Source organism: Mobula birostris, chromosome 6 (genome assembly GCF_030028105.1).
Source record: "Mobula birostris isolate sMobBir1 chromosome 6, sMobBir1.hap1, whole genome shotgun sequence".
Taxonomy (NCBI): Eukaryota; Metazoa; Chordata; class Chondrichthyes; order Myliobatiformes; family Myliobatidae; genus Mobula; species Mobula birostris.
This window is the reverse complement of record NC_092375.1, coordinates 117,973,185-117,999,159: the sequence shown is the minus strand read 5'-3', so window position 1 is coordinate 117,999,159 and position 25,975 is coordinate 117,973,185. Positions and strand designations below refer to the sequence as shown.

The window sequence follows — 25,975 nt, the reverse complement described above, 5'->3', positions numbered from 1 at the left end:
GGGCCATTGAGGAGCTCACAAACAGATGGAGGAACTCAGTAGGTCAAGCAGCATGTGTGGAGGGAAATGACTGGTTCAGTACTTCACTGTTCCTGTCTTTTCCCATATACCTCAACCTCTGGAAATTAAGATCTATCTTTCTCCCTCTTGAATTAAATAATTACTTGGCCTCTACTATCTTCCATGTTTAAAAACTCTATGGATTCATCACCTTCTGAATAAGAACATTTCTCCTGATCTTGATCTAAATATCTTGCCCTGTCATTAGGCTATGATCAGTGATTCTCCAAACACTGGGAACATCCTTCCTATATGCAGTCTACTCAGGCCAGTTAGCAGTTCATGGGTTTTTATTAGATCCTCCATACCTCAGTGAATGTAGGCGAAACTTACCCAAACTATTCTCGTACATTAGTCCTGCCATCCCAGAAATCAATCTATTGAACATTAGTTTGTTTCCTTCTGTGGCAATTGTGTCATTTAATGAGATCAAAACTCCATACAGGGCCTCACCAAAATCTTGTGTAGCTGCAGAAAAGCATCCTTTTTTTCTTGGACTCAATAGGTAGAAACCAATTTGCACCCATATGGATTTCTGAAATGGGAAAGGTAACATGGAAGGGTTTGCAAAAAGTCAGATATCCTAGTCTCACCTCTAAACTCGCAATTCCAGATACAAAGTGAATAAAGGTAATAGTTTTGGTCATATAGAGAGGGGTGATCATAGATTGAGATCTCCTGGCCTGAGGGAGGTGCTAAACTTTAGCATGATGGGTGTACTAACTGTATCTAGTGAAATAAATGTGGTTTGTAAAAGATAGAAATGCTAAGACTTCTGTCCCCATACAGTGACCAGGCAGCTGATGGATCGTGTCTACCAGTTTCTTGAAGTCAAGAATCATCAATATTACATGAAAAGTTTGGATTGTGTAAAAGTCTTCAGGAAGGAAGCTGTCAAGGTGAGCAGAGAATTTAATTTACTGCTTCATATCTCAGTAAAAGACTCTTTGACGTGGAGTGAATGTTTTATAACTTAGAGGATCTGAAATGAACTGTGCAGAGGAAGTTACAACTTTTTGTTGATCTTTGACCACTGTAGCTACAGGGCAGGATGTTACTGTGCCTACTGGATAACCATAGCCTATGGTGATGCTCTTCAACTAGACTCCTTTTAATGTTAATCTTTGGTCAGCAGCTTGAGGGATGGTTCGCAAAAGGAGTTAGCAATACTGGACTACAATTCACATCTTTAAACCCAATGTTGACAGCAGACAAAATACATCCAGCGTGTCTGATTCTCAGGTCTAGTTGATAATTATAGTAGAAAAGATTCATGATTCGTGGAAATTGGATGTTGGCCCATTTCATTCATGACAAACAAGATGCCTACCTGAACTATCCTATTTGCCTATGTCTGGCCTATATCCCTCTAAGTCAGAGGTTCCAACCTGGGGTTAGTGGCATTAGAAAGATTAGGAACCCCTGCTCTAAATCCTTCCTACCCATATGCCTGCCTACTGTTCTGAGTCTGATTTACACATAGAGTTTCCCGACCATATTACTAAATTGTTTCTCAGTTGAGTAAAATTAGCCTTGCCTCTATGGTGGAAATCCTACTTTACCTTTGTCCATTATGTAGCTGAATTTTGATTCAGTTCCTGTGCCTCACCTCACTTTATAGAAATACAATCAATCTATTTATGTAAGCCATTTTATGCAATTATATTTATTGTAACGGACTACAGAAGCTTTGTGACTGGTTATCAAATCATCCATACTATCCTTTGGCCCTAACAGTCACATACTTGCAGCATTTCAGTGGTAAACCCAACCATCTTCCTCAGACACGTTAGACAAATGATGTTCCCCTAGAGACACCTCCTTGTATACCTTCTCGACTGTGCAGGGTATGGATGGGACTTGCTGCTCAATCTGATTGGCTGGATCTGAATTGCCTATTGCTGACTGGTTAGTTTGAATTGGCCTTGTTCTGATTGTTTGATCTTTTTAGGCTGAAACCTCTTTGGGAATGTGTGGTCTCAGGCTGGAGCTATATCTACACTCTTAGAACCTACATTTAGGTTTCCCACATGCTCCATCTCCAGTGATTTCCTAATCGTTCTCTTGTAGGCATTCTTTTCCTTGCCAAGGACATTGGCCTCATCAAACCTTAGTCTACATGAGCATGATAGGCAGTGTTCAGTGATCCCATTTCGTTCTGCTCTCAAGTTTTTAAAGCACTTTTATGTTCTGCTATCCTGGTCTTCAATGGCCTTCCAGTCTCAACAAAATACAGTCGGTCCTCCTTATCCATGAGTTCCGCATGCGCAAATTCAACCAACCGCGAATCGAGAAAACCCGGAAGTGCTCTTCCAGCACTTGTTGTTCGAACATGTACAGACTTTTTTTTTCTTGTCATTATTCCCTAAACAATGCAGTATAACAACTATTTTACATAGCATTTACATTGTATTAGGTATTATAAGTAATCTAGAGATGATTTAAAGTATACGGGAGGATGTGCGTAGGTTATCGTGGATTGGGACTGAAAAAAACGGAAGTTCTCTTACTAAGTAAGTCGGAACAGGTACATCCGGTATTATTTAGTGTCAGTTAGTCAAACGTTTGTCTTAATATATAGTATATATTTTACCTTTCTATGCATATAAAATACGCATGTTTCAGCGCCGGGCTCAGGAACAGAAATTCCCGAGTTCGACCCAGTGACAGACTGCTCCCAAGCGCTCTCCATCCCTGCTGGGTTGATGTAGAGGCTCAAAAACCCAAAACCCAATAATTAAACCACTGCGTTGCTTAGTAATAATTGTAGCTTTAATCGGGGCACGGATTTTCTCACTTTATCTTTTAAAAATGTTCCGATCGTTGACCGACTGTAGCCTAACACTTTTCCAATGACCGATGGCGTTTCACCTCTTTATTATTTCCACTTTATTTTCAATCGTGATCGTGATTATTTTCGTGAACAGAGACACTGGGGATTCAGAGCCCTGCCGCCAGGTCCTAATGTCCACCGCACTGAGACAGGTTAAATAAGGCCCAGGGTTCTGCTGGGTCCTAAGGTCCACTGCATTTAGAAAGGTTGAATAAGGGGCTTGAGCATCCGCGAGGGGTCCCAGAACCAATCCCTCTCGGATAAGGAGGGACGACTGTATACCTTTTAGCATGGTGATTGAGGTATGGAGACACAACTCCCTGAAAGAGTTCTTTAGGTCTTCTAGGTGTCACTTTGCTTAGTTTTTTTCAAATTGTGTCCTCACTTTTAACTCGACACCATATCTTTGGCAAGTTCTTCTTAGCTTTTCAGTTAAGCTGCCACTAAATCCTTGCACCATGCGAAGTGAGATCGCTGAACATTGCCTATCGTGCTCATGCAGACCAAGGTTTGATGAAGCCAACATCCTTCGTTTCTAGCATCTGCAGAATCTCTTGTGTTTAATATTGTTCTTCATAGCAGTTATTGCTTACTTGATACATATTGCTACGATTCCACCCATTTTTAACTTCTTTATCTAGTTAGAAAGCATTAGTCAAAGTTAAAATTGAGTTTATTGTCATATGCACAGGAACATGCAAGCATTAGCAATGAAAAATTTGTGTCAGCAGCATCAGTCACACAGCATTGGATAAAGCAGCATTCACATGAAAGACAAATAAACATAAATTATAGTAACTAAGCCTTTTTGTTCACAATGCTACCCATCCTCAAGCCATCTTTCATCAATAGCCACTATTTCATATTCTGAGATGTTCATCGGTTTTAGACCATAAAATATCGGAGCAGAATTAGGCCATTCAGCCCATCGAGTCTGCTTTGCCATTCCGTCATGGCTGATCCCGGATCCCACTCAACCCCATACACCTGCCTTCTTGCCATATCCTTTGATGCCCTAACCAATCGGGAAACTATCAACTTCCGCTTTAAATATACCCACGGACTTGGCTTCCACCACAGTCTGTGGCAGAGCATTCCAAAGATTCACTACTCTCTGGCTAAAAAAGTTCCTCCTTACCTCTGGTCCAAAAGGTTGCCTTTCGAGGCTGTGCGGTCTAGTTCTGGATACCCCACCACAGGAAAATCCTGTCCACATCCACCTTATCTAGTCCTTTCGACATTCAGTAGGTTTCAATGAGATCCCCATGCATGCTTCTAAATTCCAGTGAGTACAGGCCCAAAACTGCCAACGGTCATCATATGTTAACCCTTTCATTCCCACAATCATCCTTACGAACTTCCTCTGGACTCTGCAATGACAATACATCCTTTCTGAGATATGGGGCCCAAAACTGTTGACAATACTCCCAAGTTCGGCCTGACCAGTGTCTTATAAAAGCTCAGCATTATCTCCTTGTTTTTTTTTATTCTTTTCCCTTTGAAATAAATGCAACATTTCATTTGCCCTCCTTACCACAGACTCGTGCTGTAAATTAACCTTCTGAGAGTCTTGCACGAGGGCTCCTAAATCTGATGTTTGAATGTTCTCTCCATTTAGATAATAGTCTGCAGTATTATTCCTTTTACCAAAATGCATTATCATACGTTTCCCAACACTGTATTCCATCTGCCACTTTTTTACCCATTCTTCTTATTTGTCTAAGCCTTGCTGTAATCACATTGCTTCCTCAGTACTACCAACCCTTCCACTTATCTTCGTATCATCGGCAAACTTTGCCACAGAACTATCAATTCCATTACCTAAATCATTAGCAAACAATGTGAAAAGTAGTGGTGTTCTTCAGACTCCTGAGGAACACCGCTAGTCACCGGCAGCCAACCAGAAAAAGGCCCCTTTTATTCCCACTTGCTGCCTCCTGCCTGTCAGCCATTCTCCTGTTCATTTGTCTCCCATTGCTCAAACTGAAGTGTAAAAATAAAACATGAACAAAAAGCTGTTCTCCTTTTTCCCAACCTGAACTTCCTCTAACTCCAAACTCAGTTTGTAGAGATTTAGATCATATTGTGATCGTTACTATTTGTAACCTGGTACTTCTGTCTTTCAAGGCGGGAGAATCCCAACATTTCAACATAAAACTGAAAATGTTGAAAGAGAATGTGGAGTCGAAAGGGCTGCAAGAATTCTGGGAGCTGATCATACAAGGTAGGAAATATTTTATTAACGTGTGCCTTGTTTTGAGAGACATCTTGCATGACAGAGGAGTAATGGATTACAGAGTTTGGGTCCGGGCATTAGAGGCACTTCGAATAATGATAGAGCTAGATAAAGAAGAGGTTAGAATTGGTGGATCGTGAAATATCTCTAGACAGGAAACAATTGGAAGTAGGGTTGAAACTTAAAAGGACTGAATGGGTGATTTAGAACCCAAGTCTGGGACAATCACCTAACAATAGAAATTAGTACTTCTGATTGAGTTGGGGGAGGGTTGAGAGTTCTGCCTGGTTCAAAGGTATCACCAAGACTAAGAACCATTCTGGTTCAGATATTTGCAAGGGAAAAATGTAGCATGGATTGCAGACAATATCTTGATATTTCTGATGTTTAGCATCTTGAGAAATAATGCTACCTGCCCCTCTACCTATCTTTGTATCGTCTGCTAACAGCCACAGAGCCATCAATTCAGTCACCCGTGTGGCCAGTTAACCTACTGACCCATATGTATGTCTTTGGAATATGGGAGGAAACTGCGGTACCTGGGAGAAACCCACATGGTTGCAATGAGAACGTACAAACTCCTTACAGACAGCAGTGGGAATTGAACCCAGTCACTGGTGCTGTAATAGTGTTATGCTAACCGTGACACTATCATGCCGCCATGTTCTTTGGCATTCAGAACATAGCACACAGGAACGAGTCCTTTAGCCCACAATGCTGTGTCGAATTAATTAAGATCAGTAATCACATGGCCAAATAAATTATTCTTTTCTGCCTACACAATGTCCAGAAGAATGAAGGTTATTCTGATTTCAAGATTCTTGGTGGGCAAGACCAAGTTGATGTTTCTTCTGATGGAAGAAACTGGAACAAAGGGATGAAGTTACAGAATTAGGATATCTTTGAAGACTGGAACAGTCACACTGGTGAATCTCTGGAATTCTCTCCCCAGAAGGCTGTGGTCAATATTTAGAGTTTTAAACAGGAAATAATTTTTTGGAAGATGAGGCAAATGAGGACTTTGGGGAGCTGACACTAAAGAAGATGAGCTGCTAAGGCAGATCAGCAATGGGAAAGGAACAGGCCTTTAGCCCACAATGTCCTGATGAGAATTTAAACTGCACAGGGGCCTCAACATGGTGCCTGTTCATGTGCCTGACTACAAACCTCTTAAACATTGAAAAAGGATCTGTTGTTTTCCTGGTGAACACGATGAATAAACTCTTCTGGGCTTCCAGCTGGGTGCAGGTATCAATTTTAATTGACATTTCAGTGACAGACTCTGCCATCTTCGACAGGGATGATGCCTGGGCATGTCTAGTCCAGTGGTATTTATACCCCTGTTGTCCGTCCCTCCTGATTGGTTAGTCCTCATCCAATTAGGTTTCCGCTTTCCCACCTTGTTTACAATTTCTTCACCTGTGGATGTACCCCCAACACTAGGAAACAAGACAGCTGACAATTCCAGGTGAAGAGACAGTAATCTGTTCACATTGATGTCCAGAGTGGATCTAATGTAATAGATATGCTCCCTAATCAACTCTTGGCTTGCTCATCGTAGAATGCATTTTGCCGCCAGAGAAACCACTGTGTAACGCAACATCACGAACTTGGGAAAGATATCTTTGTAAACAAGGTGGGACAGCCGAAACCTGATTGGATGAGGACTAACCAATTAGGAGAGACGGATGATAGGGGTAGAAATACCACCGGATTAGACGTGCCCAGGCATCAACCCCGATGAAGGTGGCAGAGTTTGTCATCGAAACGTCAGTTAAAATCAATACTTGTACCCGGCTGGAAGCCAGAGAAGAGTTTATTCCTCTTAACCATTACTACTATATCTGCTTGCTCCACCAACCTTGGCATCTGACATGTTCTGGTGAACAACTTCTACATCCTCTTCAAAGCTTCCACCTCTTTTGTGTAATGCAGCAACTAGATCGTCACATAATACTCCATATGTGACTGAACCAAAATTTTATACAGCTGTAACGTGACTACCCAATTTTTATACACAACCCCTTGAGCAACAAAGCGACGTGTTGTATGCCGCCTTTACTGTCCTACCCATTTGTGTTGCCATGTTCAGTTGAATAACAAGCAGGCTCGAGGGCCAGTGGCTATTTGCAGTCCTATATTCTTACACTTGATTGTGATTTTGTTTGGAATTGGTACCAGATTATTGTCACATGTACCGAGATACTTGTCTTGCATACTGTTCATACAGATCAATTCATTACACACTGTATTGAGGTAGAACAAAGGAAAACAATAACAGAATGGAGAATAAAATGGAACAGCGACAGAGAAAGTGCAGTGCAGATAAACATTAACATGCAAGATCACAAGGTAGCTTGTGAGGTCAAGAGTCCATCTTATCACACTAGGAAACTGTTCAATGGTCTTATAACAGTGGGGTAGAAGCTGTCCTTGAGCCTGGTGGTACCTGCTTTCAGACTGTTGTATCCTCTGCCTAATGAAAGAGGGTATTGGATGGGTGGGTGGGGTCTTTGATGGTGCTGGCTGCTTTACCAGGGCAGCAAGAAGTTTAGACAGTGTCCGTGGAGGGGAGACTGGTTTCTGTGATGTGATGTGCTGAGCTGTGCCCACAACCCTCTATAGTTTCTTACAGTCGTGGACAGAGCAGTTGCTGTACCACATCATGATGAATCCAGACAGGACACTTATCTATGGTGCATTAAAAATTGGTAAGGGTTGATGGTGACATGCCAAATGTTCTGTCGTCTCCTGAGCATTGGTGAGCGCTCTAGGCACGTGGATGAAAGAAGAATAGGTTATAAGCCGTGCAGAACGGAAGCATTAGATTGATCATGGATGGGTTTATATAGGTCAGCACAGTACTGTGGGCCGGAGTGTTCACAGAAACATAGAAAACCTACAGCACAATACAGGCCCTTCGGCCCACGATGCTGTGCCGAACATGTACTTACTTTAGAAATCACTGGGGTTACCCATAGCCCTCTATTTCTCTAAGCTCCTTGTACCTGTCCAGGAGTCTCTTAAAAGACCCTATCATATCTCCCTCCACCACTATCACTGCGGTGCAGCCCATCACACGCACTCACCACCCTCTGTGTAAAAAAAATAAATAAATTTACCCCTGACATCTCCTCTGTACCTACTTCTAAGTAGCTTAAAACTGTTCCCTCTCATGTTAGCCATTTCAACCTGGGGAAAAGCCTCTGACTAACCACGTGATCAATGCCTCTCATCATCTTATACACCTCTATCAGGTCATCTCTCATCCTCTGTCACTCCAAGGAGAAAAGGCCAAGTTCACTCAACCTATTCTCATAAGGCATGCTCTCCAATCCAGGCAACATCCTTGTAAATCTTTTCTGCACTCTTTCTATAGTTTCCACATCCTTCCTGTAGTGAGGTGACCAGAACTGAGCACAGTACTCCAAGTGGGGTCTGACCAAGGTCCTATAAAGCTGTAACATTACCTCTAAGCTCTTAAACTCAATCCCACGGTTGATGAAGGCCAATGCACCGTATGCCTTCTTAACGACAGAGTCAATCTGCACAGCATCTTTGAGTGTCCTATGGACTCGGACCCCAAGATCCTTCTGATGCTCCACACTGCCAAGAGTATTACCATTAATACTATATTATGCCATCATATTTGACCTACCAAAATTGACCACCTCACACTTATTTGGGTTGAACTTCATCTGCCACTTCTCAGCCCAGTTTTGCATCCTATCGATGTCCCGCTGTAACCTCTGACAGCCCTCCACACTATCCACTACACCCCCAACCTTTGTGTCATCAGCAAATTTACTAACCCATCCCTCCACTTCCTCCTCCAGGTTCGTACCTTAATTTTCCAGAATGCATTTAATGAGTATCTTAGCCCTTTACGGTAGGGCACTCATGTCTATATAACGAAAGGTAAAATGCCCAACTATGACAAACCTTTTATTCTTATAACTCCCTCTGTATTTGTTCCTCCATTTCTTGTTGACTAGGAGACTGTTATAGTACAGTGATCACCTTCTAATGAGATGGGACAAAGGGTCTGTTTCTTTGCTGCAGTATTCTGACCCTAACACAAACAGGTCATTCAGCCCACCGTGTTGGGCCAATTTATACTAAATGTCCTCCTCCTGTATATCGTCCATAACCTTCATAGCCATGAGTCTATTTGTTAAACTCCACCTCAATTTGTCTATTTGTTAAACCCACTACTACCCCTGGTAACCTATTCTGGGCACCGACCACTCTGTGCATAAAAAAGCCTACCCCCTTATATAATCTCTGAACTCCTGCCCCTCCCATCCACACTAACCTTAAAAGCATATCCTCTGGTGTTTGTTATTTCTATCTAGGGGAAAAGATTCTGACTGTATACCCTATCTATTGCCTCTCATAATTAAGAAAACTTCTGTCCTGTCTCCTCTCAGCCCCTGGCACACTAGAGAGAACAACTCAAGTTTGTCCAACCTTTCCTTATAGCTCAAACCCTCTAATCCAGGCAGCATCCTGGTGAATCGCTTCTGCACCTTCTCACAGTCTCCACATTTTTCTGATAAAGAGGCAACCCAAATTGCACACGATTCTCCAATTGCAGTCAGATTAAAGTTTTATAACCTACGGTAAGACTTCCTTATTCTTATACTGCATACCCCTCCAATGAAGGCAAGCATGCCATATGATGCGCTTACCACCTTATCCTTTCATGAAGGGTCTCGGCCCGAAACATCGACTGTTTACTCTTTTCCATAGATGCTGCCTGACCTGCTGAGTTCCTCCAGCATGTTGTGTGTGTTGCTTGGTTTTCCAGCATCTGTAGATTTTCTCTTGTTTATCCACTTGCCTAGCCACTTTCAGTAGACTATGGACTTGGATCCCAAAATTTCAATGTAGCCTGATATTAAGTGGTCCACCGTTAACAGTATACTTTACTCCTTCGTATGAGCTTCCTGAGTAAAAATCCTTACACATGCCTGGATTAAACTGTAAGGATTTGCATTCTCTTTGCATTCCCATAAACTCTTCCCAGTTCCTACCATTCACCAACAAGTTTGGGGCAGTTAACAGTGGCCCATTAACCTGCCGATCTTTGGAATGTGGATGGAAATCAGTATCTGGGGGAACCCACGTGGTCACAGGGAGAACATGCAAACTCCACACAGACAAGACCCAAGGTCAGTATTGAACATCGATCACTGGATTTGTTGAAGCAACAAATCTGTTAACTGCGTCAGGGTGCCATTTTGTTTTGAAATAGACTGTGGCCAGTAGAGGGGAATAATACTGGAAAAGATGTGACTAAATTACATTTGTCATCTGTTTCATTGCTGGCATTGAGAAGAATGGTAATAGATTTTCTACGATCATCTCCTCTATACCTTTTAGTGTTTTTGTAGTTAATCTGCCATGCTATCTAAGGGTAACCCTTACAATCTTTCCCTAAACACAGATGCTATCTCTCTCATCACCAAGGATGAAGATGCAGAATGTACAGTGACCAGTGATGAAGCCAAAAAGGTAAAACTAGCCATTTGTGATTGTTTGTATCCTATCAGTCCAATGGTTGCTTGGTTCTACAGGAACTATAGAAATCCCCTTTATTGCTCTTTATTCCTTTCTATAGATGCTGAGGTCTTCCAGCATTTTTTGTGTGTTGGTTCTACAGGACTGCAACTGCTGTTCACTGTGGATTTGGGTACACCTCTGTTGAGACAAAACTGAATATGCAGACCTGCAGTTAAAGTATCAGTCTCCCTTTGATCCACCCAAAGGAGGAAACAAAGATGGAGATTGGGCAATTGAGGGGGGGGTGGGGTCTAAGGACTTGGACCCCAAGATCCCTCTGTTCATCCACACTGCTAAGAATCTTGCCATTAACCTTGTCACATCCAAAAAATGAATAGATAAGAATATATTCCATTTATTAAATGTTCCTGTGGTTCTGAGTTGTGTCTGTCTCATCTGTAGTTTCTGATACCAGAGGAGATGTCTGTGGAAGAATTGGCAGTGACCAACGATGAAGGAGATGTCGATGATCTGGTTAGTGCTGTGATTAACGCCATGATATTTATTTTTCACACGTTCCCAAGGTAGAGAGTTCAGATCCTATTTGTTACATGATAGTTTACCACCCACTAAAGTTCTACTGCAGTAATGCCTGATGTTAATACTTCGGTGTATTAATGTGTGTATAACAATGGGGTTGGTTAAATGAAGATTAAAAGTGCACTCTGGATGTGGTGGTGGCTTCACTTTTACTTTGTGTATTAGTGAAACTGGGAACATTTCTAATAACTCCATGTGCTGCCACAGAATTTCGATGACTTGGCAGAAATCGCTCTGAGGTCATCATTGACAAAATGCAGTAACATTATGGCTAAAAGATCAGGTCAGAGACTGGGTATCACTTCCAAACACCCCAGTGCTGATCTGACGTCTCCAAGCCACAGTCAGGAGTTTGAGTGATGGATTTGCCTGATGACCTTGATACTTTCCAGGACAAAGCAGCCTGTGTGGTTGGTAACCCATCCAGTGTAAAGATTTATTCCAGTAGGGTGTACTGCCAATAGAATGTACCACAATTAGTCATCCAGCCTAATGTGACAGCAACTCCCAAATCCATTACCTCTCATCAGAAGGAACAAGGGATTCAGATGCTTTGAGAACGTTTGCAGGTTCCCTCCAAATTGCTATTCCAATTCGTAGTATTCATCATCTAGATCTTGGACCTCCCTCCCTTCACCACATAGATTGTAGTCCATCGAGAAAGCATTTCAGCAACCATCTAGGGCAATTGTGGATGGTGAATGCTGACTTCACCAACTATGCCCACTATTAAAATGTCCATATTCACACACACATTGATTTGGGTGATATTTCCCATTCTAGTTTTCAGTGAATTAGTGGATTGTAAGAAAAGGAAATGGATTGTCATTAAGAAAAATAGAATCAACTGAGGTGTACGTGAGGAAAGTTATAATTTTAGAAGATGAGACAATCAGGTTCCAGAACTGGATCCAGCGCTGAGTGTTTTTAACTAGTTTGGTTTACTGTTATTTTCATGTTTTTATAGCTTGATATGATGTAAGGAGGACTTTTAGAAATGCAGCAGAGGATCACAGAGCTAAGACGACAATATCATGATTATGGTTCAAGAATGTATCAATATCCTCAGCCACAGATCTTCACATCTAAAGACAGGTCACACATTCTTTGTATTCGCGTGGTTGCCCGTCGATCAATAATGGAAAATAAACTTAATTTTGAATGGATTGCATTGTTTCTTGTTGTTTTTATTCACTGAGGTACTGTAGTGGGCAGCTGAACGAAAGGAATTAAACCAAAATGGTGCAATGGTGAATGTCTGAAGGGGGCAGAAAAGGAATCATAAAATGACTGGGAAAATATGAAGCAAAAAGCACCAAATTAGAGAGGAAAGGTGTAGTCGTAGTCATACAGAACAGAACAGGTTATTCAGCACACACACGCCTTTATGTACCCTTTGGTTCTAGACTCCCCCACTGCAGGAAACATCCTCTCCACATCCACTCTATCTAGGCCTCTCATACTAACTGTATATAATAGCTATACCTTTCATACCTAACCTCATTTACAAGTGTTTGGTCATAGAGTTGTACAGAAGTGGGTGCCTTGGCTCATCACAACCATTGTACTATCTGTCTAATCCCATCTTCCTGTATTTGAGTTAGTGAACTAGCTTACCTTTTCAATTCAAGTGTTTGCCTCGATATTTCCTAAATGCTGTGGACCCCCCCCACCACCCCCTTTCAGGCAGTGTTTCCCTTCAGACAGAGCTACCTAAATACGATCCGTCCCTTCAGGAAGAGCATCCTAAGTATGTGAGCCACCCTTTCAGGCAGAGCCTTCTAAATCCTGTAACTGGCATCTTCAGGCAGAACTATCTAAATGTTAACCACCTCTTCAGGCAGACCTTCCTAAATGTAAACCATCCCTTTAGCCAGAGCTTCCTAAATGCTGTAGAACACCCTTTTCAGGAAGAGCTTGTGAAACATCCCTTCAGGTAGAGCATCCTCAATGTGAACTGTCCCTTCTGGTGGGGCTTCCAAAATGTGAACCATCCACTCAGGCAGCTTCTTAAATACGGTGAACCACCCCTTTGTATTTAGTGTTTCCTAAATGTTGCAAACCATCCTTTCAGGCAGTTTCCTAAATGTGAATCGCCCCTTCAGGCAGAGCTCCTCAATACCGTGAACCTTCCCTTCATGAGATTTCACTACATATTTTTATCTTTGTGCGGAGACTTCGGATCACGTCGCAGACCAGCTTTCCGGGTCACCAGTGAAGTATGCACTGGCCAGTGTTACAATATGGAGTGTTTTGGTTGTGTTTCCTATGACATTTCAGCCAATTTACAGTCCCTGCTCACCATCGCTTTTCAGTTAGAATTCTCAGTGGTAATTAATAAAATGATATTTACAGGGAAGATGGGCTGATTATGGATTAAAAAGATTGTCTTCTGGCAGCAGGGAGCGTGACTAAATTATGCAAAATATTTACAGGGCTTCACTGGGTAGATGAAGAGATAATGTTTCCCTCAGTGGGGGGTCATTAGAATCAGAGGATCACAAGGTTTATTATTGTTGTCTTATGTGAAATTTGTTGTTTTACGGCAGCAACGCAGTGTGAAGACATTAAAATCACTCTGATTTGCAAAAATAAATTAGTGCATCAAAAAATAATGAGGTAATGTTTACAGATCCTTCAGAAGTCTAATGGCATAGGGGAAGAAAGTGAACTATTGACCAGGTCTTCAGAGTCCTGTACCTCCTCCCTGATGGTAGTAAAAAGGATAGGTTATATGGAGAAGGTAGGAGGGAATGGCAGAGCAGACTAGATGGGCTGAATGGCATAATTCTGGTTTTAAGTTTTATGGTCTAAGAGGGTATGCCCTAGATGGTGAGGGTCTTAATGATGGGTGCCGCCGCCTTGAGGCATTGCCTCTTGATATCCTTGAAGGTGGGGTGGGCAGGTACCCATGATGGAGATGGCTGAATCTACAACCCTCTTCAATCCCTGCTGATCCTCTGCATTGGAGGCTTCATTCCAAGCAGTGAGTCGGTCAGAATGCTCTCCACAGTCAGAGGGCTGTCCACCATATATCTACAGGAACTTGCAAGAATTCTTGGTGACATACCAAATCTCCTTGAACTCCTCATGAACTATAGTCACTGGCGTGCCTTCATGATTGAATCAATGTGTTGGGTCCAGGATAGATCCTCTTCAAACCAGGAGTTTGAAACTACTCACTCTTTCCACACTGACTCCTCAATATTTACTAGTGTGTGTTCTTCCAAATTCCCCTTCCTGAAGTCCACAGTCAATTCCATGGTCTTGCTGACATTGAGTTCAAGGTTGTTGTTGTGACACCACTCAACTAGCCAATGTATCTCACCCCGGTACACCTACTCATCACCATCAGATTTTACCAGTGGTGTCATCTGCAAATCTATAGATGGAGTTTGAGCTGTGCCCAGGCATTCAGTCCTGCATCTAGAGAGAGTAGAGCAGTGGGCTGAGCATGCATCTTTGAGGTGACTGGTATTGACTGACTAGCAATGAAATGTTATCACCAATCAATACTAACTGGTCTGATAGGAATTTGAGGATCCTTTTGCGGAGGGTGAGCGGCCTAGATTTAGAAGCTTGGAGAGTAATACTGAGTCTGAGATACCCACCTGCTTCAAGCAGATATTAATCATACCGGTGCCCAAGAAGAAAGTGGTAAACTGCCTGAATGACTATCGTCCAGCAACACTTACACCCACTATGACAAAGTGCTTCAAGCATTTGGTCATGAAGCATATCATCTCTTGCCTGAGGAATGACCTGGTCCTGCTCCAAGTTCCCTAACATTACAGAAGGTCAGCAACAGATGTAATTTCATTGGATCTTCACTCAGATCTGAAACACCTGGACACTGAAGATGCATACATCAGAATACTCTTAATTGACTACATTTCAGTATTCCTAAGACATAGAATTGGACCATTTGGCCCATCAGGTCTGCTGCCATTCCATCATAGCTGACTGATTATCCCTCTCAACTCCATTCTCCTGTCTTTCCCCCTGTAACCTCTGATACCCTTACTAATCAAGAACCTATCAACCGCTGCTTTCAATATACACAATGACTTGGCCTCTACAGCCATCTGTGACAATGAATTCCACAGATTCACCACCCTCTGACCAAAGAAATTCCTCATCTCTGTTCTAAATGGATGTCCTTCCGTTCTGAGGCTGTGCTGTGCCTAGACTCCCCCGCTATTGGAAACATACTGACAATGTCCACTCTGTCTAGGCCTTTCAATATTCATAGAAACATTGAAAACCTACAGCACAATACAGGTCCTTTGGCCCCCAATGCTGTGCCGAACCTGAACTTACTTTAGAAATTACCTAGGGTTATCCATAGCCCTCTATTTTTCTATGACCATGTACCTATTCAACAGTTTCTTAAAAGACTCTATTGTATCCACCTCCACCACCGTCACTGGCAGCCCATTCCACGCACTCACCACTCTCTGTGTAAAAAAACTTACCCCTGACATCTCCTCTGAACCTACTTCCAAGTGATTTAAAACTGTGCCCTCTCATGTTAGCCATTTCAGCCCTGGGAAAAAGCCTCTGATTATCCACACGATCAATACCTCTCATCATCTTATCAGGTCACCTCTCATCCTCCGCCGCTCCAAGGAAAAAAGGCCAAGTTCACTCAACCTATTCTGATAAGGCATGCTCCCCATTCCAGGCAACATGCTTGTAAATCTCCTCTGCACCCTTCCACATCATTCCTGTAGTGAGGTAACCAGAATTGAGCACAGTACTCCAAGTGGGGTCTAACCAGGGTCCTATAAAGCCCTAACATTACCTCTCAGTTCCTAAACTGAATCCCACAGTTGCACCGTATGCTTTCTTAACCACAGAGTTAACCTGTGCAGCAGCTTTGAGTGTCCTATGGACTCGGACCCCAAGATCTCTCTGATCCTCCACACTGCCAAGAGTCTTACCATTAATTCTATATTCTGCCATCATATTTTAAGTACCAAAATGAACCACTTCACACTTATCTGGGTTGAACTCCATCTGCCACTTCTCAGCCCAGTTTTTCATCCTATCAATGTCCCACTGGAACCTCTGACAGCCCTCCACACTATCCACAACACCCCCAACCTTTGTGTCATCAGCAAATTTACTAACCCATCCCTCCACTTCCTCATCCAGGTCTTTTATAAAAATCACAAAGAGAAGGGGTCCCAGAACAGGTCCCTGAGGCAAACCACTGGTGACCAACCTCCATGCAGAATATGACCTGTCTACAACCACTCTGCCTTCTGTGGGCAAGCCAATTCTGGATTCACAAAGCAAGGTCCCCTTAGATCCCATGTCTCCTTACTTTCTCAATAAGCCTTATCAAATGCCTTGCTGAAATCCATATACACTACATCCATTGCTCTACCTTCATCAATGTGTTCAGTCACATCCTCAAAAAATTCAATCAGGCTCAAAAGGTATGACCTGACTGTGACAAAGCCATGCTGACTATTCCTAGTCATATTATGCTTCTCCAAATGTTCATAAATCCTGCCTCTCAGGATCTTCTCCATCAACTTACCAACCACTGAGGTAAGACTCACCGATCTTTAATTTGCTGGGTTATCTCTACTCCCTTTCTTTAATAAAGAAACAACATCTGCAACCCTCCAATCCTCCGGAACATCTCCCATCCCTATTGATGATGCAAAGATCATTGCCAGAGGCTCAGCAATCTCCTCCCTCACCTTCCCACAGTAGCCTGGGGTACATCTCGTCCGGTCCCAGTGATTTATCCAACTTGATGCTTTCCAAAAGCTCCAGCACATCCTCTTTCTTAATGTCTATATGCTGAAGCTTATAAGTTTCTACCCTTCTAAACAGCAGTGACAACAGACCCAGAGCCACCAAATGCTGGGTATACAGATCCCTAATTTGTTGATAATGGTGACACATAAGATCATAAAGAGAGCTTTAGGCCCACTAGCCTTCATACATCAAAGTATTGAGTACAGGAGTTGGAATGTTATGTCAAATTTGTGTCAGACATTTGTGAAGCCAAATTTGGAGTATTGTGTGCAATTCTGATCACTTCCCAACAGGAAGGTATCAATAAGATTGAAAGATACAGAGAAAATTTACAAGGACTGGGCCTCAAAGCCACAGTGTTGCCTAGTGCGCATCGGGGGCCAGTTGACAGATGATATCGGTGGGCTGGCGGGGTGGGTGGTCTGGATTATATATATGCATTTTCTGTGTTGTTGTATTTTTAGCGATATTCTATATGGGTTTGTTGACTTGTATGCATCAACCCATAGCATTGTGAGTGTGGGGGGTGGGGTGCGTCAGGACTCATATTGCATGATTGTGATCCTGTGTGGGACTGTTGGTAATGTGTCTTTGCGTCTTGACTCCATAGTAACACTGTTTCATTTGGCTATATTCATGAGTGTTCATGTATGGTTAAGTGACAATTAAACTTGGATTGAATGTTGCCACAACCTGAGGGCCTGAGTTATAGGGAAAGGCTGAATAGGTTAGGACTTTATTTCCTAGCGTGTAGAAATGAGGCAAGATTTGATAGAGGCCTACAAAATTATGAGGGGTAAATGAAGCAGGCTTTTTCCACCAAGGATGGGTGAAACTCGAACTAGAGGTCATAAGTTAAAGGTGAAAGGTGAGCTGTTTAAGGGGAACCTGAGGGGTAACTTAATTCACTCAGAGGGTGGCGTGAGCATGGTATGTCATGTCAGCGGAGGTCATGGATGTGGGTTCAATTGTAACATTTAAGAGAGTTGTGGATAGGTACATGGATATAAGGGGTATGGAGGGCTGTGGTCCGGGTGTGATTCAGTGGTCCAGGCCAAATGCTAGTTTGGTACAGATGGGCCGAATGGCCTGTTTCTGTGCTGCAGTACTCTATGACTTGATGAAAACAGACTGAGGTGGGTCAGTACATTTGTAGAAGATACAATGATTCAGTGTGCCGTGGATCGCGTGGAAGACTGGCAAAGGATAGAGCAGAATAAAGATCAGTTATGGATATTGGGTGGAGAAATGGCAGATAGAGTTCAATCTGGCCAATGGGAAGTATTACACTCTGGGAGATCAAATGTAAACAGACGGTACATGTTGATGGCAAGACCCTTAACTGAGTTGATGGACAGAAGGGTTTTGGGGTCCAAGTCCATATCTCCCTGAAAGTGGCTACACAGGTTGATAGGGTGGTTGAGAAGGCAGATGGCATGTTTGCCTTTAGTGGTCAAGGCACTGAGTTCAAAAGTCAGGAAATTACATTGCAGCTTTATAAAACTCTAGTTAGGCCACAAGCATACAGTTCTGCTCAACCCATTATGGGAAAGATGTTGAGGCTTTGGAGAGGGTGCAAAAGAGGTTGCCTGGATTAGAAGGCATGTGCTATAACAAGAGGATGGATAAACTTGGGTTATTTTCTCTGGTGAGGCAGAGGCTGAGGTGAGATCTGTGAGGCATAGAGCAGACAAACAGCATCTTTTTTCCCAAGATCAAAATCTTTAAAACCAAAGGGCATGAATTTAAGACAAAAGTGGGGTAAGATCAAAGGAGGTATGCAGGACAAGTTTTTTTTACACGGAGATGGGTGGGTGCTTGGAAAGCGCTACCGGGGTGGTGGTGAAGGCAAATACAATAGATTCATTTAAGAGGCTCTTAGACAGACACATGACTGTGTGTGAGATGGAAGGACATGGATGTCATGCACAATGAAGGGATTGTTTCGTTGGATATTTGATTACTAACTGGACTGAAGGGCCTGTTTCTGTGTTGTACAGTTCTGTGTTTTATAGATGATCAGAGTTTAAATGTATCAGAAACATTTGCTTCTCTCCAGACTCTGCGTGATGTAGCTCGAATATATTAATGGATAATAATCTCATTTCAGTGGTATTACAGTATGTAAAACCTGGTAAATCACTCGCAACCAGAGTTAAAGGAATCATAGTGTTCAGAGAAATGCTTAACCAATTGTGGTCATTTTATCTCGTGTCACATGTGTTCAGGTTATTTACTGACAGTCAATTAAGAAATGGGAGAATTTCCTTTGAACAATTCAGTTCCAGTTGAGTCTAATTCCACAGCCAACCATGGCGTTCGCTATGATCCTCGACCATCCAAATCTCAGTCTTTGTTCTTCCACTCAAAGTCATTCCAAATTAACAAAGATTCATCATGCAGCTCCCGGCATCACACCGTAGTCACCCTCATCACCAGTTCTCTGGCTGTACTTGTCTGGTGCCTCTGTTCATTAGGCCTTAGATGGTTGAGGATGTGCAGGATGGTGTACGCGCAGTAATGACTGGGCACAGATATCATTGGCCGATTGTCCTGGACAGTATTTTGTGTGTTGGAAGTGTGCTCTGTCCCTGAGGTCCTGTTCCCATTTGCGTTGTCTTTCTGATCCTCAACGTCCTTGGATTTTTCATAGTTCAGAACTTTCCACTGCTGGTTAACAGCTTGCCAGCGCTTAAATATCCGATAAACAGATGGTCCCTCGTGGATAATCAGTCCTGAAAAGTACAAGAAAAATCCAGTCAGTTCTTTTATCATCATTACTGGAGGCCAGCCCCATCCTGGACTGGAGTCGTCAGTGTAAACCAGGATGGTTCTGGAATATAGCACACTTTTAGCCCTACTCACTGAAAACCAAATTATTCCTGACATTATAACTCTGAAGTACACTCTAGATCTGAAGAGATTACTTCAACCTGAAATGTTAATGCTGTTTGTCTTTCCACAGAGGCCGCCTGACCTACTGTGTCCAGCATTTTAATTTTCTGTTTCAGACATAGCTGTATTAGTAGTCAAACCTGCTTAATTCTTTTTTTAAACAAAACTTCAAAAGTTTATTCACACACGAAATACACACAATGATCAGGGATTTAGAATACTATTTACAATTTCAAATTCATATAAAGTTACTATCATCTATACTACACTTAATTCCTTAGAAGGCCCACCATTCTCAGAAATCTCCCTCTGTACCCATAGTTACCACATGCTCCCTTTCTTTTTTTTTTGGCGAGTGCGTGCGTGCATGTGTGTCTGTGCGTGTGTGTCTGCGTTGCGTGCGTCCGTGCGTGTGCGATGTTGGTGAGAGAGAGAGAGACTGCGTGGCACGCCACTCCTCACACAGACATTTCTCAGTATTTTTCCCTTTGTTTTACGAGGTCGAGTTGCGATCTCGACACTCAACCCGGCACGGATGAAAAGCGTACCCGGGAGCGGCCCCGACTGGGTTCGAACCCGGGAACCTCTGTTGCAGAGTCTGGCGCTGATGTCACTGCGCCACCAGCCGGCCCACATGCTCCCTTTCTAAAGCAACTTGGGCACGAACATAACCCCGGAAGAGAGGCAAGCACAGGGGCAAGCCTACGTGTAGATCTCCCAAAGCGACTTACTGGGTGACCATATCAGGAGTTTGGGGCTGAAGTGCAGCCAGTACTTGAGGAGCAGCTTCTTCAGATACTCAAACAGGGGCTGCAACCTTTCACAATCCATATACACATGGTATGCTGACTCCTCTCAGCCACAGGATGGACGGTGAACTAGCTTAAAAATCTGTTGCATGACTCTGCCCTACGCAGTACCTTCCTTCTCATGTCCCTAACGTACAGAGAAAGGACACCTGCATAAAGAGACTTCCACTGAGGACCTTCCCCACCACTGGATGGTAAAGCAGACTGCCCTGGCATGTCTGGTCAGCAGGCAATGGCAGGGTAGTAAAAGGAGTGCAGGAGTAGCCCGTACAAGGATCATCTCGGTGTGTTGTGAAATGGCATGACGGGCATCTCCGTAAGGCAACTTAATTCTCGCCACTGTTGCGAGCTCTCGTAACTAAAGAACAAATAGGAGGGAGGTGAAGATGGTGGCGCAACGCAGCGCGCGCGGCCGTTCCGAGTGATATCGTATGTGTTAACTAGGATGCCGTGCACAATCTGGATTTGATGGAGACAGACATGAGAAGCACAGAGGAACACCTGGAGAAACTTCTGAAATGCCCACTTCGCTGCCACTGCTACTGTGTGATCCTGAATCTCGGGAGGGGAAGGCCCCAAATCCTCGGCTTTGCCTATTGTCTGTTGCCGGGGTGGGGTCAAAGCACTCGGCAGAGATGGTGCTCAGTGTCGGAGAGCTGGTCGGAGGCTTGGAATTTTCGGACGGACTCGGAGTCGGACTGTGGTCGGATGCTGCATCAGCAAGTTGGTGGCACTGGAGGTTCACCGTCTGCGTGAGATGATGGGACTTTCGAGAGACTTTGAGACTTTTTACCATGCCCGTGGTCTGTTCTTATCAAATTATGGTATTGCTTTGCACTGTTGTAACTATATGTTATAATTATGTGGTCTTTGTCAGTTTTTCAGTTGGTTTGTCATGTGTTTCTGTGATATCATTCTGGAGAAATATTGTATCATTTCTTAATGCATGCATTACTAAATGACAATAAAAGAGGACTGCGTGTCCTCATAATCTAAAAATATTTTACACAGGAGGGTCTGGAATGAGTAATAGTGGAGGCCAATCCCACAACAGTGCTCCAGAGGACTATCTGATACTCTGAAAGGAGTTTGCAGGGTTTGGCCAAGGCTGGTGCAGTGCAACCTGCTGCCTTTTCCTTTCAGACAGTCCCCTTCTGTGTTCTGACGAATTCATCATTAGGGTCTTGGAGTTATACAGCATGGAGAGCTGGGCTGCCTCATCAGCCCAGTGCATCCAGGACAACCGAGCTAATTACCCAACCCAGTCCAGTTTACCTGTGTTTGGTTCATATCCTTCTGAACACTTCCTCTCCATGTCGCTGTCCAAATGCCCCCATTATTAAGGATCCCCATCGTCCAGAACATGTCCTCTTCTCATTGATACCACCAGGGAGAGGGACAGGAGCCTGAAGATACACACTCACTGTTTCAGGAACCGCTTCTTCTCCACCATCAGATTTCTGCATGGACGCTACCTCACTACTTTTTCCTACTTTTGGTCTCTTTCTGCACCTTTTATTTAATTTATATATTTCTTGTTGTAATTTACAGTTTTATTATTATGTATTGCATTGTACTGCTGCTGCAAAACAACAACTTTCATTACTCTGATTCCGATTCGAATTGTTCACTGATTCAGTATTAGCAAAGAACAAACCAAACCCCATCCTGTGTTACTGTTTGGAACTAGCTGTAGCCAGTACCCTTTTTATTTGATTTCAGTGTCCGTCTGTTTCTGGCAGGGCCAGCATTTGCAGACTAGAGAAGGTGTTCCCTCAGTTTTGCTGGGGTGGGGGGGGGGATTTCAGATTAGGTATTCCCTAGTCAAGGTAGCGTGTGACGTGGTGTGAAGGCTGTGGGTGGTGAGGCCAAAAGGTTTTTTTTCAAATACACTGCATAAAGAGTAAAAGAGAGATGAGAGTGGATATTGGACTGCTAGAAAATGATGCTCATAATAGGGTCAAAAAGTGGTGGACAAACTTAATAAATATTTAACGTCAGTCTTCACTAGCTGTATGCCAGAAATTCAAGAGTGTCGGGGGCAGAAGTGAGTATAGTTGTTATTACTAAGGAGAAGGTGCTTGCGAAGATGAAAGGTCTGAAGATAGATAAGTCTCTTGGACCCAGGGTTCTGAAAGAGGTGGCTGAAGAGATGGTGGGGCATGAGTAATGATCGTTCAAGAATCACTAGGTTCTGGAATGGTTCCTGAGGACTGGAAAATTGAAAATGTCACTCCACTCTTTAAGAAGGGAGCGAGGCAGAAGAAGAAAGGAAATTATAGGCCAGTTTGCCTGACTCTAGTGGTTGGGAAGATGTTGGGGTCCATTATTAAGGATGAAGTTTTGGGGTACTTGGAGGCACATGACAAAATAGGCAAAGTCAACATGGTTTCCTTAAATGGAAGTCTTGCCTGACAAATCTGTTGGAAATCTTTGAGGAAATAACAGACAGGATAGACAAAGGAGAGTCAGTAGATATTATTTACTTTCAGAAGGCCTTTGACAAAGTGCTGCTAAACAAGAAAAGAAAACGTGATAATACAGGAAAGATACTAGCATGGATAGAAGAACAGTTGACTGGCAGGAGGGAAACAGTGGGAATAAAGGGAGCCTCCTCATATGGTAACAATACATTTGTAGGTAAATTGCCAAGATTGGAGAATGACTCAACCCAACCATCAAACAGCTGAGCTACACATTTTCTGAATTATTTCCTTTTCTGGTTGGCTAACGGTGACTAGTGGTGTTCTGTAGGGGTCGGTATTGGAACCACTTCTTTTCACATTAATATGTTAAAGATGTGGATGATGGAACTGTGGCCATTTTGCAGATGATACAAAGATGAGGGATATACAGTGTTGAGGAAGCAGGGTGCCCGCAGAAGGGATCAGACAGACTGGGAGAATGAGCAAAGAAGTGGCAGATGGAATACAGTATGGGGTCATGCACTTTGGTACAAGGAATAAAGGCTTAGTGTATTTTCTAATCAGGAAGAAATTTCAAAGATCAGAGGTGCAAAGGGACTTGGGGAAGTATATAGTCATGAATTGGTGTCTGAAAAGAGGATGCTGTCCAAGTTACATGCCATCTTGGACAATGTCTCCCATCAACTACATAATGTACTGGTTGGGCACAGGAGTACATTCAGCCAGAGATTCCTCCGAGATGCAGCACAGAGCGTCATAGGAAGTCATTCCTGCCTGTGGCCATCAAACTTTACGACTCCTCCCTGGGAGGGTCAGACACCCTGAGCCAGTAGGCTGGTCCTGGACTTATTTCCAGGCGTAATTTACATATTACTATTTAATTATTTATGGTTTTATTGCTATATAATTATTTATGGTGCAACTGTAACAAAAACCAATTTCCCCCGGGATCAATAAAGTATGACTATGACTACTGTGGCGGAAGGAATAAAGGTGTGAAATATTTTCTAAAGGGGGAGAAGATTCAAAATTCAGAGGTGCAAAGGGACTTGGGAGTTAACTTGCAGTTTGATTTGGTGGTACAGAAGCCAAATGCAATGTTAGCATTCATTTTAAGATGACTAGAATATAAGAGCAAGGATGAAGTATTATAAGGCATTGGTCAGACCACACTTGGAGTATTGTCAGCAGTATTGGTTGCAAGAATGATTCCAGGAATGAAATGGTTAACGTATGAGGAGCGTTTGATGCAACCTAGGCCTGTGCTTGCTGGAGTTTAGTGAATGAGGGGAGATTCATTGAAACCTTTTGGATATTGAAAGGCCCTGATACAGTGGATGTGGGGAGGATGTTTCTTCTAGTGGGTGAGTCTAGGCAGAGGGAACAGTCTCAGAATGGAGGGATATCCATTTATAACTGAGATGTCTTATGGTCTTGGAAGAACTTCTTTATCCAGAAGGTGGTGAAGCTATGGAATTCATTGCTGTGGAGGCCAAGTCATTTAGTGTATTTAAAGCAGAGGTTGATAGGTTCTTGATTCGTCAGGATGTCAAAGGTTACGGGGAGAATGCAGGAAAATAGGGTTGAGAGGGATAATAAATCAGCCTTGATGGAATGATGAAGCAGACTTGATGGGCCAAATGGCCTAATTCTGGCCTAAGTCTTTTGGTCTTAAGATACATCTTTGAAAAATCAGGAAACAGAACGGTACAGTACACTACAAGCCCTTTGGGCCATGATATTACGCAAACCTACAGTGCTTAAAAAGTATTCACCCCCTCCCCCGGAAGTTTTCATGTTTTATTGTTTGACAACAGTGGATCACAGTGGATTTAAATTGGCTTTTTTGACACAGATCAGCAGAAAATGACTCTTTTGCATCCAAGTGAAAACAGATTTCTACAAAGTGGTCTGAATTACAAATATAAAACTCAAAATAATTGATTGGATAAGTATTCACCCACCCTCCCTTCAATATGACCCACCAAATCATCGCTGGTGCAGCCAATTGGTTTTAGAAGTCACATAATTAGTTAAATGGAGATCTGTTTTTGGAGACCTGTGTACAGTCAAAGTGTTTCAATTGATTGTAGTAAAAATACACCTTTATCTGGAAGTTCCAACTGCTGGTGAGTCAGTATCCTGGCAAAATCTGCATTGTGAAGGAAAAAGAACACTTCAAGCAACTCCGTGAAAAGGTTATTGGAAAGCACAAGTCAGGAGATGGATACAAGAAAATTTCCAAGCCACTGAATATCCCTTGGAGTACAGTTAAATCAATCATCAAAGAATATGGCACAGCTGTAAATCTGCCTAGAGCAGGCCATCCTCAAAAACTGAGTGACCGTGCAAGAAGGGGTCTAGTAAGGGGGTCACCAAGAGACCTATGACAACTCTGGAGGAGTTACAAACTTCGGTGGTTGAGGTGGGAGAGACTGCACATACAACAACTGTTGCCCGAGTGCTTCACTATTCACAGCTTTGTGGGAGAGTAGCAAAGAGAAAGCAACTGCTTGAAAAAAAACTCACATGAAATCTCAGCTAGAATTTGCCAGAAAGCATGTGGGAGACTCTGAAGTCAAATCCTATGATATAATAAAACCAAAACAGAGCTTTTTGGCCATCATAATAAACGCCATTTGGCGTAAGCCAAACACTGCACATCATCAAAAACATACCATCCCTACCATGAAGCATGGTGGTGGCTGCATCATGCTCTGGGGATGCTTCACTGCAGCAGGCCCTGGAAGGTTTGTGAAGGTAGAGAGTAAAATGAATGCAGCAAAATACAGGGAATTCCTGGAGGAAAACCTGATGCAGTCTGCAAGAGAACTGC

General features: G+C 43.0%; 3 protein-coding genes across 3 annotated transcripts in view; 1 reads left to right on the top strand and 2 right to left on the bottom strand.

Annotated features, from left to right (window-relative positions):
• The window catches only part of xrcc5 (X-ray repair complementing defective repair in Chinese hamster cells 5), a 111,576-nt gene extending 99,182 nt beyond the window's left edge, over positions 1–12,394 (top strand). Inside the window, exons 17-21 of the mRNA XM_072261142.1 lie at positions 850–959; positions 5,021–5,117; positions 10,579–10,646; positions 11,097–11,168; positions 12,202–12,394. Coding sequence (XP_072117243.1) covers positions 850–959; positions 5,021–5,117; positions 10,579–10,646; positions 11,097–11,168; positions 12,202–12,216 — 362 coding nt within the window. The 3' untranslated portion in view covers positions 12,217–12,394. The remainder of the gene's footprint in view (positions 1–849; positions 960–5,020; positions 5,118–10,578; positions 10,647–11,096; positions 11,169–12,201) is intronic.
• tmem169b (transmembrane protein 169b) overlaps positions 1–25,975 on the bottom strand; it is a 462,028-nt gene that overhangs the window by 127,353 nt on the left and 308,700 nt on the right. The gene's annotated exons all lie outside the window — the stretch shown is intronic.
• LOC140198715 (E3 ubiquitin-protein ligase MARCHF4-like) overlaps positions 19,422–25,975 on the bottom strand; it is a 29,494-nt gene continuing 22,940 nt past the window's right edge. Inside the window, exon 4 of the mRNA XM_072259732.1 lies at positions 19,422–19,744. Coding sequence (XP_072115833.1) covers positions 19,422–19,744 — 323 coding nt within the window. The remainder of the gene's footprint in view (positions 19,745–25,975) is intronic.